The 18240-nt window shown below is 44.5% G+C and overlaps 1 protein-coding gene across 1 annotated transcript in view; it reads left to right on the top strand.

The window, feature by feature from the left end:
• The window catches only part of CUBN (cubilin), a 1372460-nt gene that overhangs the window by 350838 nt on the left and 1003382 nt on the right, over positions 1–18240 (top strand). Inside the window, exon 23 of the mRNA XM_086941783.1 lies at positions 15940–16129. Coding sequence (XP_086797909.1) covers positions 15940–16129 — 190 coding nt within the window. The remainder of the gene's footprint in view (positions 1–15939; positions 16130–18240) is intronic.

Genomic DNA, 18240 nt, shown 5'->3' on the forward strand with positions numbered 1-18240 from the left:
AGTTAGAACTTCTGGCCTCCTGCAGTCACTTCATTGGCTGCCTGTCCGGAAGCGGATAGTTTTTAAGGCCTTGACCCTGGCCCACAAGGCTCTTCATGCTACGGGAGCGAAATATCTCCAGAAGAGGCTAGCCTTCTATCGCCCGACCCGTTCCCTCAGATCCGAGTCTCTTTCCCTGGCTGTGGTCCCCCGAATAAAAAAGGCACACATTGGGGGCCGGTCCTTCAGGCTGTTGACGCCACAGTTGTGGAACACTCTGCCTGTGGCATTGCGAAGTACTTCCAATCTGTTGACCTTTAGGAAGGGCCTTAAAACCTGGCTATTCGCTCTTTAGATACTGTAGTAATCACTCTAAGAAGCCACAGAGAAGTTAGAAGTAGTTTATTCTGAGAGACAGCTTAAACAAAAATACCTGGTAACTTTTAGCTGTAAAGGCGAACGCTGTCAGTTTTTCAGAATTTTCCAACAAATGTCCTTAAATCCGGAAATTCTTCTTTTGAAGCTGGGGTTGTAAATCCCATCCTCGTCGCCAAATTTATGTAGTAATCACTCTAAGAAGCCACAGAGAAGTTAGAAGTAGTTTATTCTGAGAGACAGCTTAAACAACCACCTCCAGCATAACACCAGTAGGATCTGATCAGGTAGTACAGATAGAATGTTGGGACAGGAATGTACAATAACAATTCTAAGAAGGAATGGTACACTTAACATGGGATACTACACATACGCTCTTTTTTCTGAACTATTTCCCCGTTTATTTGCTGTGTTGTGTTTCTACTACAGGTTTACATTAAAAGCGCCGGGACACTCCTTGGAGTAGCCGTGCGCTATACAAGACTTCTGTAACATAACATAACATTGGTTGCCCCAAGCGAGTATGTTAGCCTCTTTTGACTTTAAGGAAGTCTATTGGAACATTACATTCACCCAGACTCATGAAGATACCTGGGTTCGGGCACCATTATCATTTCTGAGGGCTACCTTTTTTAAACTTTGGACAGGCAGCTGCTCCAAAAGTCTTTACAAGAGTTCTTGCTTCATTGCATGGGGGCCTTCATTAATATTTCCTTATTTAGAGAACTGGCCTACATATGTCCCCTCTTTGTCCAAGGGAGCAAGGGAGTTCAATACATTTGCCAACAGCTCCATTCCTAGTTGTTTGCTATCAATTGGATTTATCCGCCCATTGTCTTCAATTCCCAAGAACATTTCTTCATACAGACTTGGTTTGTGTGTTTCTTCAGCAGTGAATGAATCTGAAGTTAATGAACCATGTGAGAACATATTTATAAAATGTATTTTTAATATTGCAGTTAGTAAAAACAAATATAAATAAGACATTGGGTGAAATGAAAGGCAGTGGCAGAAACTGTTTAAGCATGCAAGGATAAATATTGCCTTCCTGAGTGACTGAACCTTGGTCTCAGAGTCACCTTGAATCCTTGGTTCAGCCTGTGATTACCTATTGGAGTCCAGTCTCTTAGAATTATGAAGCCTTAACCTCTGTGACTCCCCAGATCTATCAAGAACTCCAGTTGTGACTGGACCCAGGGACCTAATCAGTGGGGTTCCTCTTTTCTTTTTGCCCTCTCATCATATTGTTCATGTGTTCCAACAGCACTGGTTGGGGGGGGGGGGAGACCTGGGAAGATTGTTACATCAAGGTTGATGGTCTCAAAAAAGAATAGCTGAACTTTTCCAATTCAAGGGAGTTAGAGAGTTGTCTGCTATTCTTCAAGCCCTGTTACATTTACAGCAAATTCTTCACGTACAGATGATTTGTGTAAAGACAGGCAACAAGTGTCCCATTCTTATGTAAATTGCCACAAGAACTCAAGTATTCCTCTTTTGGCATCCACACCTGCAGAGTCCACCTCTCTCTCTCTTTAATGGATGTATGACGTTACAACGCATGCTTTTACCACGCATGCCTTTAAATCGCGTTTTTACAACGCATGCCTTTACAACGCGTAGTGCTTTGGGGCACTGGATAGTGAATAGTTTAATTTACTATTCCAACTCCAGTCCCCGTGGATAGTAGGGAAGGTGTTGGATAGTAAATTAAACCTATTCCCTATCCTAGAGCGCCCCCCAGCGCAATGCGTTGTAATGGTTTGCGTTGTAAAAGTTGCGTCGTAAAGGCACTGCGTGGTAAAAGTTGTGTTGTAAAGGATGTTTCCCCTCTTTGATGGTAGTTCATTTGGTGGGGACGGGGAATGTGCCAGTGGACCAGCTAGGTTAATGTCATGTATAGACCCTTCCACGATCTGTTCCAGAGGATTACAAGTCTTTTTAGTTTACCCTAATACACTACTTCGCATCAGAGAACAATTCTCTGCTTTCAAACATTCGTTTATCTGATGGCCTAGAGGTTGTTTCCATTTTCCCTGCCATGAACTTCGGGCCTTTTTTGTGAGGTTCTTTTAATTATTTTTATTCCTTAGAGCTCTGAGAAAGATCCCAGATAAACATGTGCATGTTCTTCTGATTGGCCCAGGTTCTCCTGATTGGCCCAGGTTCTCCTGATTTTCCCAGAGATCCCTGGTATAATTCTCTCTACCAACTGTCAATTCAGTCTTGATTCACCTTTTCAACAATACCTTTCCCTTTCTTCCAGAAGAATCTGTCAGTCTGCTTCAGCTAGTTGGCGGAAGCTTCTGAGGTTAACTTTAAAGGCTAAAAGTTTTCTTCACAGGTTGTCATGTGCATTCAGCAGTCTTGTAAACCTCTGATTTTTATGGTATATGGTAGATATTGGTGGAATTTCGAACTTTGGTGCTCCTCCTTGAGGGCTTTTTGCTTCTTCTTGTGAGCATTTAAAATTATTGATTTCATGCATAATGTTTTTGTTGGCTGTGGCAGTATTCACCTTAAGCAGACAGTGGTCTGTGGTTAAAACCTTTAAAGAGTCAGATATTCCTAATGTTGCTGAGTTAGAAACTTGTCCCCTATCCCTTCATGGAATCTGCAAGGTCTGTAGAATTCTCTTTTTGAACCTATTCAGGCTGCGGATTTGAAATATCTCTTGGCCAAAGTTCTATTATTAGTTGGTATTTGCTTAGGCTGCAGAGCGGGAGACCGCAGACGTTTAATAGGTGAAGAACCTGCCCACACCTATGTAGTGCCCAGTGAGACAAGACTGTAATAAGTAATGTCCAGGGTCCATGCTTCTTCCTGGGCCAGTTCGCTCCCCAGCAGCATCTTCCTCCCTGTGAAGGTTTGGGCACATGGATGGCAGTATGTAGGTCGCTGTGCTGTTGGCTCCCAACTTGTTTTGTCTACCTTTGGAGGGGGTGCCTTCCAGGTTACGGCTGTTTGGCACTCACTGTGGCGTGACCCTAGGTCCGCAAGAATTTCAGGAAAGTTCTGGGTGTTTGCTAAAACGTTTTTTCATACAACACATGCCTGAAGATACTTTTTCCATTTTTCCCAAACCAAGATGATTGCCACTATGTTTTTTGTCAGAATTAACAATCCATCATGGCAAATTACTGTTCCCTTATCCTTTGCGTCATTTCCTGTTTTTCTATGTGTAGAAGAATCTGTGAAGCTTGTTGATTGCTTCACGAACCAATAGTGTGCATACCAGGAGCGAGTCGCCCTCCCATAAAAGACACGAAACAAGGTGTTTCGTTCACCGCGTAGTCTTTTATTGAATCTTAAAGCAGTGTCATTAATCCTTTATTCATCTCGGATTATTAATCCTTTATTCATCTTGCTTATGGTAAATCTTTAAAATACTTTGCTTATAAATAAATCTCTAGGTTGTACATTGTCATTACATTTTCAACCCACTCTCCAAGGGGCCTTTCCTTAACCTTCGGGCTGTGCCAGCAGGCCACAACTAAGATAGCCTGCTCTCCTTAAGTTGACCGCCCTCCGGTCAACGGAGCCACAGGTAAATAATCAACAAAGATAGCCTGCTCTCCTTAAGTTGACCGCCCTCCGGTCAACGGAGCCGCAGGTAAATAATGTGCCTCCATGAGACAACCATACTGGGGCATACCCCCTTCAATGTTATAAACATATACCAAGGCATCTTGGGTAGGGGAGGAGAGGTCAAGGACCACCAGCAGGTCAGTCCCCCCTCTCCCGCCAGCCCAGAGCCCCACAATGACTGTTTGCCCTTTCCAAGGGGCATCCAGTCCATACCAAAATGGAAGTCCACCGCCTTTTCTTGCCTGGGACCCCGCCAAGCTCTTCCTTGTTGCCGGGATGGGTGGGTGGGTAATTCTTTGCTGGTCTGCTGCCGGAGCTGTAGGGAGAAGACAAAAGAGGATTAGCTCTGCCTCCCCCGAGGTTTTATACCCTCGGGGGAGGGAAGGTCGACCCTGCCTTCCTGGCGACTCTGGTCTCCCATGATAGGTTCACTTGGACCTGCTTCGCTGGCTGCCCCTCCCCTGTTCTGCTGCTGCCTCCCGGACATTCCTGCTGGCCTCCCGCCCCAGATGCCCCCTAAGGGCGCCACGCCCCTAGGAGCGGGTGGCGCCGTCATAGTGTGCATACCAGGAGCGAGTCGCCCTCCCATAAAAGACACGAAACAAGGTGTTGTCGTTCACCGCGTAGTCTTTTATTGAATCTTAAAGCAGTGTCATTAATCCTTTATTCATCTCGGATTATTAATCCTTTATTCATCTTGCTTATGGTAAATCTTTAAAATACTTTGCTTATAAATAAATCTCTAGGTTGTACATTGTCAATACATTTTCAACCCACTCTCCAAGGGGCCTTTCCTTAACCTTCGGGCTGTGCCAGCAGGCCACAACCAAGATAGCCTGCTCTCCTTAAGTTGACCGCCCTCCGGTCAACGGAGCCACAGGTAAATAATCAACAAAGATAGCCTGCTCTCCTTAAGTTGACCGCCCTCCGGTCAACGGAGCCGCAGGTAAATAATGTGCCTCCATGAGACAACCATACTGGGGCATACCCCCTTCAATGTTATAAACATATACCAAGGCATCTTGGGTAGGGGAGGAGAGGTCAAGGACCACCAGCAGGTCAGTCCCCCCTCTCCCGCCAGCCCAGAGCCCCACAATGACTGTTTGCCCTTTCCAAGGGGCATCCAGTCCATACCAAAATGGAAGTCCACCGCCTTTTCTTGCCTGGGACCCCGCCACAGGGCGAGTAGCTAACTGGCGCGCTCGCCCTCCCCCCGACCTAAAAATACTTTGTTGCTGGGTGCCACCTCGCACCACACCCTGTTCCTGTATCAATTCATAGCTGATGACACACAGGGCCTCCCACAGTAACGTAAGAGGTAGACAGTTGATAACTTAACTTCAAGCTGACTGCCACTTCCTGCAGTGACCTGCCTTCCTTGTCAAGCTACCTGGCAGTACTGATCCTCAGTTAAATTCATAGATGATTGCAAGCTTGGGGAGCATCTGGGAATTCTATGCTCCTGGGGGTTCTTTCCTCCATTATCAAATGCGATACCCAAGGGAAGATGATGCAAAGAATGAATAATGTGACGCATGCTCCGCGGCTGACGGAACCTAATCTTAGCTAATGGGGTATTGCAGTGAATGTAACATCCGACACTTAGTAACTGCGGATGGTCACATTAAGAGGGTTATATCTAAATGAAGGCATACTTTACGCCCTTACAATGTGAACGCCTTAACCATGTACGTGTAAGCTGCTTCGGTAAATTATCTGATTAACATTAATCAATCATAGTAATGACATACCATGATATCAATAACCCAAGTACTCATAGGGAAACAAATTAATGTTTTCTTCCAGAAAATGAGGTTATCCGTTATTGAGACTAAGGTAACGTATAGCTAGTCCATCAGTAAATGAGCAATGAAATCCAAGACTAAGGTTACGTATAGCTAATCCATTAGTAAATGAGCCATGAATTCCAATGCCAGCGACCTTTTGCACTTTCACCGTCCGGGCCTGTAGCCCATAAACCCATAGGTCCGACATTTAAAACACCATGCCTAAATCATCCACGCTCGTGTGACATGGACGCTTCCAGAGAGGCACATTTGCTTTGGCAGAAAGTGGCATCTTTCTACATGTGCGGCTCTTTACAATGACTTAGGATGTGGACTGGACACTAACAAGTGGTTGGGATTAGTTCAGGCCTTCCTCGCAGCTTTTTGTGTACATTATTCACTATGTACTGTCTAAGACACCAGAGAAAAGAAAGATGCGTAATGAACAACCCGAAAAAGAACTTAGAAATGTTACACCCTGAAATGAATGCTTCCTCTACTTATACTATACAATGTTTGTTTTAAAATGGTAAAACCTCCCTATGTTGCACATGCAACCGCTGCGTACTAAGAAAATAATAAGTAACGACCATGGGCCATTTGCTTGCATGCCAATTTTCCTGTTTAAAAAGGGGGGGGGGAAGCGACACCTTTACCGCGTATTGACTGTACTCATGACGTCAAGATTTATAAAAATACCTCGTTAAGGATGCCTGGTCTAACAGATTACGTAGATCCTTGCAATACAAACCATGCAACTGGCGAAGATCCAACACTTGTTGCTTTAAGAAATTGTTTACCAATTTATAATGAACGGGATCGCCCTGGGCCTATTAGTACTTAATGCTGAAAAGGTACATTACCCGCTTGAGGGCCACCCATATAATAACGGCATTTAAGAAAATTGTCTGAAATATTGAGAACAGGTCTAGTGTAATGTTTACCAATATTTTTGTTAAAGGTAACCCTCTGGATTTGAGGCCTTTCGGAAGGGCTAATAGAGCCAAGACACCAGGTCACGATCTGTGACATAAACTGATTTGTTGAGGGAAATTGCAAGCCTAATCTATACCCTGCCTCCAAAGTAAGCCTGCTTGCTCTGTGCCAAGCTACCACAGGGTTAGAAGTGTGGCTTAAGTGGTTGGAGCGGCAAACCCCGATGCAGAGATCCGGCCCGGCCCGGGCCAGGGTTCAATTCCCCGCCTCGGCGGGTCTTGGGCTCAAATGTCCCTGGACCTGACAATTCTCGCTTCGGTGTCCACTCCAATCATGGAGTCCCACCCCGCAACTCTGGGCAATAGCCTGCCTAATCTCCAAAACGGCCCCTCGCAGGGGGATGCCTGGCTTTCGCCTTGGGGCTGCCCAGTAATGGGCTATCTCGCAGGGGAATACCCGGACGGGTTCCCCAAGCAAGCGCTGCAACGCTTTCGGGCAGCCTTGCGCTCTACAGATCAAATTTCATTCATTCAACTCTATGAAATAACTGTTCCTTAGTTATGAACATAACTGCATCCATCCAAATACCTAAACATGAATACGTAATCATTCTAGCTTAGCGCCCGTTCTCCAAGGGTCTTGAACCAAAATAGATAGCCTACTCCCCCTTAAATTAGAAAGCCCTCAGATTAACGGGGCTGCCGGTAAATAATCGATAACTGCCACCACCTGTGGCAACCAACGGTTTCCAGGTAGGGAAGGAAATACAGGACCACCAGCAGGTCAGCCCCAAATCTCCTGCCAGCCTGGAACCCATATGCCTTAAAATAAGTGAATGCTACCTGGTTGCAATTATGTTGCTACTAATGTTAAGTGCCACTTGACCCTTAACGACTCAAAAAAGCGGAAAAGTGGGGGGGGCCTGCTTAATTGCCATCCACAGGTCGGCATTACCAACGTAAATCATGCAATACAAGGAGAGGCCAGATTCTTGTAATTAATGCACACCCGTTTCATACCTCCAACCTAGCTAGCGCTTAGCGCAGGAAGACAGCTTGCACCAAGTGTAATATTTGTACCATATGTGTGAAGACGTTGTTGGCAGAATAAGAGAACAAAGACACTTAAAACTAATGCTAGTCCGGCTCCGAGGGCCCCAACCCCGGCTTTTCAATTTCTCATTATTTGATGCACAGTCTAGAGAAAAATTTGTACTGCAGACTGGGATACTGCAGCCGGGATATGAATAGTGGGGCTGCCAACTGCTAGACCGCTGTCTAGGAATGCATACAATGAGATGGCTGGCGTGGCAGCGAGGTGGTTCTTATGGGATAAAATTAAAAACCAAATCGAACTCCCATGGCTACTGTGCTGACCCAGGTGCTCGGCAATTAAACTACCCACGACCCCGTAAATCGCTAAGCTGTCTCCTGGGATTATCGCTTAAAAAGAGTTCTGGAGGTAGCTTCGTGGGTCAGAATTGCGCATCCCAGTGGGGCCAACTCAGGCATTCATCCTTAAGAGATCAGTACATTCGATACCATTGGAACCTGAGCATCTGTAACCTCTCGGTGCTAGTCACAATTCAATATCAAGCGACGCAATATACACCATGTAAAACAAAGCATGACTTCGTTCAGGCAAGCTAATGTATGTTGCGACAACACATACTTTCACAATACTGGCATTTGGGCACTTGTATTAAAACATAAATCACTTCTTCAATGATTTAACATACACGACTCAAAATAGGGGATACCTAAAAGTACCCCAGTGATGTAGATTCTATCGGGCTGACTTCCGACCCTTGGTTCCAGAATGCTTTTAAACATAAAGCGTGCCCCTGCTGAAACTGAAGCTGCACTGCTTGTAAAAAATGCACCGGGTATGTTGGCAAAAATAATTGCCTGCAGGATTTCCCCGTTGGCCCTCGCAAGATGCCCTGGGGGTTGCCTGTCAGTTAATGCCAGCTGTTCGGCATATTTCTGCGCAACAGCGGCGGGAGGCGGATGTGTACTTTTGTAGATAAATGACCAGCCCTGGCTTTTTGGAAAATTAATTGTCTTGAAACTCTCGCGCTCTCTTAAAATGTTTGGAGGAATTATAGGGTCTTTGAGGATACGATGTATTCTGGCAGCTACATTATTCTTACTTGTAACTGTTCTTAAAAATCTGCCTGCAACTTAATGCCAACTGTTCGGCATATTTCTGCGCATCAGCGGCGGAGGCGGATGTGCACTTTTGAAGATAAATGACCCGCCCTGGCTTTTTAGAAAATGAATTGTTTTGAAACTCTCGCACTCTCTCAAAAATGTTTGGAGGAGTTATAGGGTCTTCGAAGATACGATGTACTCTGGCAGCTACATTATTCTACTTGTAAATGTTCTTCAAAGTCTGCCCGCAAGTCATTCAATTACAGTAATTAGATGTCTGGGATTTACATAATGGCAGGCAGAGACCATGTGAGAACGCACAGCTGTTACCACGCGGTCTGGCAGGCTCTCGTGAGCAGTAAAATGTCAGGGGACCATAAAATGGCCTTAGCGCGAGTAGAAGAGACAAAATAAAATTATAGAGATTTTCTTTCCCTGCCGCCTCTGCTATACAAATGTCCTGCAGGTTTTGACAGGCCGACATACATTGAGACTGACTAAATGAATCGTCTCCTCGTGGTTTTGCTGCTCTCGAATTGATTCATAGGTGCAGTGGGAAAGCCGTGAGCTGTCCGTAAATGACAACCAAGCGCCCCAGCTAACTGCAGCCAAACATAATTTGGCATCAACTTTGACATTGTCAACCTTGGCACAGAGTTTATAATCTCCTGTCATCTTCAAAGAGCTCACTTAAGTCAATTTCCAGGAAGAGCTTTTCTCCGCTGCCTTTAACAGGGAGTGTAACTTATTTGCGTCTGTGCCAGTAGCTAGCATGTTCTTTTCCGCTGGGGATGGGTATCTCCCGGATGCAATTAGACATTAATCTGAGCTAAAAATGCTGTTGTGGGCTATTTATATCAGAGAAAACATGCTATATAATTTTGTAAGAACAAGCATATCTCAGGCACATAGGCCCCTCGAACCAGCAGTCTCAGAACTCCCTGCCTAGTGCTGAACCTCCAGGCTATTCCCTAATGGTACCGGGATCAGTGTAACCGCCACAGATTTTTATACTTTTACTCGGTAAGCCACATGCGACCTGTTTTCCTGAACAAAACGTAAAGCCATAGTGTAAAATGCCTTAGCGTATTTGCTGTATCACCCTTTTAAAAATTCATCACATCAAAACGAATTCAAAGCCATGTCCGAGAATGGCCGCCACAGTGTTCATACCCATTGCCGCCATTGCTGCCCACGCTGTGTTTCCTTCCGACGGCCGCTGCCTGTGTTACTGGGCGACTTTCCTCCGGACCTGGGAATTCCTTCGACTGCTTTCCTTTGTCCCATGAAGCATTTCCTCGGAGCGAAGAAAAGGTGAATTAGTAAAAGTGTTACAAAATCAAACTTCTACTGCCCTCATGTGGGAATACGCGATCTCCCGCCCCAGATGCCCCCTAAGGGCGCCACGCCCCTAGGAGCGGGTGGCGCCGTCATTCGTTCTTTTTCCTGTTATATGCCAGTGCCTGCTTCAATCAGCTCTACGACTCCATCCTGTTATTTCAGGTCTGCTGCGATGGTTTCTTAACCATAATCATCTTCTAACCTGTCACCTGTTCCCCATTCAGTAGGGTTTTTTTTTACATTAAACACTTTTTTTTCCTAATAAAGTCTGCATAACTTCTGTAAATACATCTAGTACTGTTAGAATTGGCATCCTTGGCGTGGTTTCCTCTTACTTTTTCCTCTACGTCCTGCATTTGTTACTGAGTGTTGGATTTTGTTCTTGCTAGCTTAGATGCTTTGGGTACTTTGCCACTGCTGATCAGTGTCAAAGTGCAAATGCTCCCTGTGTAAATTGTGATTGGCTATCCATGATTGGCAAATTTGATTTACTGGTAAGTCTCTAGTATAGTGTACTATGTGTGCCCAGGGCCTGTAAGTCAATTGCTACTAGAGGGCCTTCAGCACTGATTTTTCCAACCACACAAGTAGCCTTTCAAATGTGACTCAGACCTGCCACTGCAGTGTCTTCATGGAGTTTTAACTGCCATGTCGACCTGTCAAGTACACCCACTTGCCAGGCCCTAACCTTCCCTTTTCTTACATGTTTGTCACCCCTAAGGTAGGCCCCAAGGTACTCCCATGAGCTGGGTGCAGTGTATGTTGAAGGTAGGACATGTACAGGTGTGTGTTACATTTCCTGATAGTGAAATACTGTGCATTTCGTTTTTAGGTCTTGCTAGAGCCAGCACATGCGCTAGTCTGGCGAGACATATATTAAGCAGGTTTTTCAAGTGCTACCAAAGGCTTTTGCCGGCCACCAGCTTGCTATTACACGCACAAGCATGCGCGCCTCGCTCCGACTCTCCAATGTTCTGTTGCTGATCTCTTCACTTTCAATTTTGGCCAATGCTTGTTAAACTTCAGCTCGAGCGCGTGCTTGTTTTATTTAGGCACGGGGACTTTCAGTGATTTCTTTGATATGCCCAAAATCACACGATGTTGAGCTGCCCCGAGACTCTTTTATCAATGTAGCAGCAGTTTCCACACAGCAAACAGGAAGCTGCCATTTAGATCGCGAGCATGCCCTTCTTTTATTTAGGCACTGGGACTTTCAGTGATTTCTTTGACGCAATCACTTTCACTTTCGGCCAATGCTTGTTTAAACTTGTTTTTAGTTTAGGCGATGGCGCCCTTTGGGACAGCGATAAAAGTCTGTGGAGTGCGCCTGTGCTCTTTGCTCGTCGGCTTCCCCTTTTATTTGCTGTGTTTACTTTGCCGCAACTCTCACCCCTGAGGCAGTTGATCCATTGACGGCCCCCTGACCCAGCTTGCTGCCCAAACACAGCTCCGTAATGCTTAATTCGGTTTGTATTGTGTCCTCTGCCCAGTTACATAAACATTTGCTCATTGCTCAAGAGTTTTTTTAATGAATCCGATTCCCTTAAGTCACCACAAGTGTGAACAATATCGGGCTGGCAGATCTTCGTGTATTTGAGAAACTGAGGGGACCACCATACAGCGTGCCGACAGGGCAGAATGTGTTTTAATGAAAGACCCAGGATTACCGCACACCTGTGGCTAATAATGTGTACACATTTGAAATTGTTTCGATGGGTCTCCATTGTGCCCCAAATAGATCAATCCTAAAATATTTTTGTGTCAATTAAGTGTGATTTGTAAGTAGTTCTTCAATGACTCTTCAGGAGACTCAGAAACTGCCTAGCACCAAAGTGCCTGTTAAGATTAATGTTCCCAGTGACTATACTGACCCTGGCGCAGCATCATCCCATCCACAGTGCTGTTACAGTGGCGAAGGTTTTGGGGACCGGCGTGCCCGAGACTCCTCTGGCATTTAGAGAAGACAGCAACAGGGGCGAGCTTGAATTTTGGAGAAAGGGGTCAGACCGCAGACGGATGTAGCATACTTTTCAATTATATCATTTGGGAACATTTGCCCTGAGTGTATGGTAGTTTCAGGCTTTGGTCTGTTCCTCACAGACACAACACAGAAGCAGGGACATACACCTAAATGAGATGGGCCCACGGTACGTTATTTATTTATTTAATTTCATTGTTATATATAGTGCCAACATGACCCTTTCTGGTGACAGTGCTCGTAACAGAGTGCAACAAGCATTGGCATAGCCAATAGGTCTCGCCTTTGGGACCTTATAAGTGTTTAGCCATGCAACAGTTGATGTTGTTGCACCAAGGATATTCTGCTGCATAACTAAACACTTATAAGGTTCCAAAGGCAAGACCTATTGGCTATGCCAATGCTTGTTCACTTTTGCAAGGTAAGGCTATCCCTTAGGCTATCATTGGACCTACACTGTAACCTTTTATGTGTGTAAATTTCAATGGGGAACAACTCGAAATTTAGAGTATAGGCCGCTGAACTCAGAATTTATTAACACACCTATAATTAAAGGTGTTTTTTATTAAATTGTGTGTTTGAAGAGCATTCACTCTAGACGGTCACAAGAGGGGTTGAGCTGTGTCCTGCCTTTCTTGGGTGACTCATAGCCAGGCTGAATATACCTTTCTGCATTTAGAATGATGGGAGGAGTTTTCACTAGCACCTGAAGTTTTCACTAGCACCTGAATAGGCTGTATCTGCTCTGCACAATGCTGTCTCCACCTCCTGTAGTAAAGCTGAACCAGGGAGGACAGAACTGGTTTTTACTGAACTCAGAGACTCTTGAAACAAAGACTACAAAGAGTAATTAAGGCATACGTATTGGACCTAAAACTCCAGAATTCCAGTGCACTTCTGGAACTAAGAAAACCCTGCCAAGAAGAAGAGCTGAAGAGCTGCCAGGAGGAGTACTACTCCTTTGCTGTGTGTTGCTTTGTTGGTTTTACCTTCATTTGCTACTTCTGTCTTCGGGCAGATGAAAGGACTGAAACTGTTGCCTTGCTGTGGTATCCAACTTATAAAAGATCTCCAAGGGCTTGATGCAGAGCTAGCCTCCTGTTCTGAAGTCTCAGGGATACAAATATTTCACCTCCAGCATCCTTGAACTCGGTTGCAGGGAGTTCTGACCTGCCTTGTGGTGCCAACTCAAGTTGTGGGCCCTTAGAGGTTATTCCTGCTGCAAAGAACTGCCAAGAAACTTGAAAATCAATGCATCGCCCATCCTGTGACTGTTTTTCCGATGCAGCATCGCGGTGCAGGAAGAATTTCCATGCACCGCTGGCGTGCGGCCGAAGAATCAACACAGCATCTGCCAGCAGCTGACAAATTCACCGCAGGCCGAGTCCAGTGCACCAACCTCCGAAGTCTGAGACCCCAGCACTGGCTCCGACACAGGCCCTGCTGTGCGGCTGTTAGAATCAAAGCATCGTTGGATCACGGCTAAAGAAATCAATGCAGCGCCTGTTTGCCCCCGCTGCCTCGACCTTAAGGGCATCCGGATTTCAACGCATCGCGCCTGTGTGCCATGCATCACCATCGCAGCACCAACAGAGATCAATGCCTCAGTTCCCCCTACAGTCCGGGTTCTACACATCACTTCTCCTGCGTGCAGTAGAACTGTTGCATCACATCCACAAGGATCCAGGACCTGATGCATCCTCTGCTGCTCTTTTGCTTTGCGTATTCTGACACATTTGAGGTAATTTGTGTAGAAACCAAGCATCCATAGTTTTCCATGGATAGATTTGCTTGAAACATTTTAAAATTCATATTTTAAAATGTGTATGTTGGATTTTTGTCGTTTTAGTCTTGTTTGGTTTAGATAAAGATATCTTATTTTTCTCTGGCGTGGTGTCCATTTGTAGTGTTTCACTAGGTTACTGTGTGTGTTTTGTACAAGTACTTTACACATTGCCTTTGGGCTAAGCCTGTCTTCTTGTGCCAAGCTACCAAGGGGGTGAGCAGGGGTTATCTAAAGAGTGTAATCCCCTTACCCTGACTAGAAGGAAGGGTCCCTACTTGGACAAGGTGAAAACCTCTGCTAACTAGAGACCCTCATTTCTAACAAGTTTTTTGACATTTGAATGTTGGATCAAGGTGGCTACTGGAGAGCAATACCACAGATCCTAGTCTTCCTGGCCCCAGTCCTTAGTTTTCCACAACTCTGTGCCTATGTGTGGATGTCCACAGTTTGATAAAGCAGGATGTGTTGTGTTTTGCTTTCACCCTTTGGGCTCTTGGATGCTTGTGAGGCATACGTTAGACACTGAGATAAAATTGTCACATGGATATTTGAATACACTTCTTAGGTAGAGTAGGTAGATTTTGTCTTTTGCGTGGGACAGAACTCATTTATACAGACTGTGATGAGGAAGTTTGGAACTCAGAGCAATGGGTCTTGTGATCCGGATTAAAGGGAGCATGTAGGGAGAAGCAAATGTGCATTACTAAAAATCACAACTTAGTGCAGAGATTAATTTAACTAGGTCAAGTTAAATCAGTAGGTCCATGAAGAGTACATTCAGTGTAGAGGAAAGGAAAAGAAGTGAAAAAGGCAAAACTACAAGTCCCATCATGCAATGCACTTTTTGTTTGAAAAGGCAGGGCGCCCCTGGTGACTGGGGAGCAGCCGTTGAAATGTTCAGATGCAGTTTGACTATTTGTCCTACATAAAGACAAAATAATTATCTAAGCTATCCGACATCTCACCAGCATTTTGACATTATCTTTTGAAATCCCTCCTTCATAATTGCTTTCATTTCAGACTTATTCCTTGGAGAACGACGCCTTCAATATAAAATAGCCCATCATGAAACAACTCTGGGGCCCTTCTAAAATCTAATCTTTCCAGATGGCTCCTTGTCATTAGAGTCAGGGCTGCTAATTAGCACAGTGCAGCGCATTCTGGGATTTGTAGTTCTGGTTTACCTGAAATGAACCAATTTGAGCACATTTTCCAGATCACATTGGTGGGCAGACAGTAGTGTAACAATGTGTCCATAATGACATAGAACAAATGTCGAACTTTATCTCAAGTCACTCATCAGCTGGTTTGCTTCTGTATTTCCTGTGATGTCACTCACAGTCGTAGAATTCAGAGACGTTTTAATGCATAGGCAGAGTGGGCTCAGGCCCAGGGCCCCAGGGCCACTGGTAGAGCCAGCTCTGTTCTGCAGGATGACCTTGAATAATTCTTAAACAGATTGTTTTAAATTCCGTTTTCCTTTGATTTATTTTAATGTGGGTGATGTGTGACGGTCTATTACAGACATTTTGAGGAGAAATGTTGTGTTTATGTTTCATACAACACACATGAGAAATGGGAGGGTGTCACAGAGATTATTTTCAATAATAGTGAGCTGCTGCTGTTATACATTAGTGAAAACACACTTCACCAGCCCTAAATATTAGATGTAAACACATTTAGAATTTGGAGGGTGTGCCTGTGGACTCTGGGGGACCTAGTCACAAAGGGCATGAAAGAGCTATAATAGGATCATAAGTGCAAAGCTGTTTCAAAAAGAGGCCCCAAAAATATGTTTGGCCCTGGGCCTCCAAAATCCTTAAGATGTTTGCAGCTTATCAAGAATATAGATTCCTATCTTGCTGTTTTTTTTCATTAAGAAGTTGCTTTTGAATAATTTCTTCATAGTAAACAATCTACACGCTTTTTATTGTACATGTTGTAGAAGCTTTAGTTAAAAATAAGCATTTTAATAGTTTGTCAGTACTCATTTTCCACTTTCCCTTTTGTCCTGAAAAGCGTGTATGGAAGATTATACAGAGGCCTCCGGAATGTTTACATCCCCCGACTATCCGAACAACTCTCCCCGCAGCCGAGAGTGTGTCTACACCATCTCAGTGGAAACCAACAAACAGATTCTGCTCAACTTCACTGAATTCCGCGTGGATTCCTTCCATGCCGACTGCGTTGATGCCCACGTGGAAATCAGGTAAGCCCTCCTCTTTGAAAATGTCATCAAGGTCTAGTGGTTGTCACAAATGTGAAAACATCCTTCTTTTGCTGCATTTTTATTTTATAACACATTTTATGTTGTATTTGCAGAGCTTGCGCCACAGAAAAATTGTCCTCTTGTTGGCATGGGGCATGATTATGTGGGCATGCCCTGCACAGATGATTTTGTCACAGTTTATGTTTAAGCATGTGTCGGCACCGCTCTCAAGTTTCCAAGGCCTATGTGTAAATAGTTCCCCACTCCATGTCAATTTTATGCAGCCTAGGCCTTGTATTCCTGATTTTCTAATTGGATAAAAAAGGTCTCAAATCCCAAAATGGAAAGAAAAAGATTGACCTGTTTGAGCTACTCACACAAGGAATTAGTATACTTGAGGGCTCTCTCATGACATGAGCACGAGCAACAAACTTTGCTCTTTCAAACCCCTTAAGAAAAAACTCATACTGAGATGCAGATTTTTTTTGGTGCTAATTCAGGTTTAGTTCATATGTATTCAGAGATCCTCTGTAGAAAGGACTTGTGTTTTTGAACCTGTATTTTTTCTCTTAACATTGTAAGCGTAGGCTCAAAAATTGTAGAGCCTTGCTAAAAAGCCAACACTGGTTTACAGTGTTTCACGCAATAGGAGTCCACTTGACAACTATGAAGATCCATTTGTGAAAAGTTTGAGAAAATATCTGTAACCTTTAAGTTTGGAACGCATAATTTTTTCTTACCACTTGCAGTGCCAGCTTGCCGTGCCTTTACAGTAAAAATAAAGATGCTCACATTTTATATAACGAAATAAAAAAGCACAGAAAGAAGAAAGGCAAAATGAATTGATTTTATTATTTAATCTCCGCTACCAGTACTAGTACCTTGAGATGGAATCCTAATGGTTGAGTATATTTCTTAAGTTCTGGTGACCCCCTTTGCATATCTGCTGCATCAATTGATGTTAGAGGTGAAGGGGTTAAGTGGTGATGCTTCTGAAGCTCTCTCCATGCAGATGTAAATCACTTCTGACCTGGTATGCCCGTGTTCTGGTTGTTTGATTTTGCAGCTGTCCTTTCTTGGGTTTCTGCAGCTGTTAACTCAGTAGGGGTGTGCCAACGTCAGTCTTTTATGACCCAGGGGTCTCCTTCAATGGTGATTATCTGTGTAAAGGGCATTAAAGGGGGAAATTAGAACAAACTGCTGGGAAGCTTCTCATGAAACCGGGGGCGGAGGGTGCATTACAGTGCAGCTGACATTAACAGAGACTTGGTTGCCATATAGAATACCATACTGTGATTATCAATGGTGTTTTGCGAGTTTTTTTGCATTCAAAAGTAGAATCAATTTTTCAGCAATATCCCCGCACGAGTATACACGTGACATAAAATCCAATCGCAACATTAATACTGAAGTCTTGGGTTAATTTTAAAAATAATGCAGTTTTTGCTAGTAACATTCACAACGCTAACAAGAGAGAATACAAATCCCATTTGTTAATATATTTCATTTGAATGGAGTTTGTTATTAACTAAGTTACCTTGGGGAATCAGTCCATCTGTCCACGGCCGTGGGATTCTAAATGTAAATGTAAATGTACAGGAATTTATATAGCGCAAATCGCCGAGCGGTTTCTAAGCGCTTGCTTAGGGAACCCGTCCTGGTATTCCCCTGTGATATAACCCCGGCAGGGTATCCGCAAGGTGAAAGCCAGGCATCCCGCCGCGAGGGGCCGTTGTGGAGATTAAGCAAGCTATTGCTCAGAGTCGCAGAGTGTGAACCCGTGAATCGAGTAGGCACCGGAGCGAGAATTGTCAAGTCCATGGACATTTTAGGACTCAAGACCCCGCCCAGCCGGGAATTGAACCCTGGTCCCGGGCTGACCTCTGCTTCCAGGTCTGCCTCCTCTAACCAGTGAGCCACACTTCTCCAAAGGCTGCAATGAGAAATTGTGCGGCCAACACAAGCATCAGTGTTCGCATTGCACCCTTCACTGGCAGCATTTGAGCATTATAGGCAATACTTGCAACACATTCTGTAATACTGAATGGGCAGGCAGAGCTCCACCGCATTTAAAGACCCCACTTTACAAGCGAGGATGAACCATATTTGTG

Source organism: Lissotriton vulgaris, chromosome 10 (assembly GCF_964263255.1).
Source record: "Lissotriton vulgaris chromosome 10, aLisVul1.2, whole genome shotgun sequence".
NCBI classification, from domain to species: Eukaryota; Metazoa; Chordata; class Amphibia; order Caudata; family Salamandridae; genus Lissotriton; species Lissotriton vulgaris.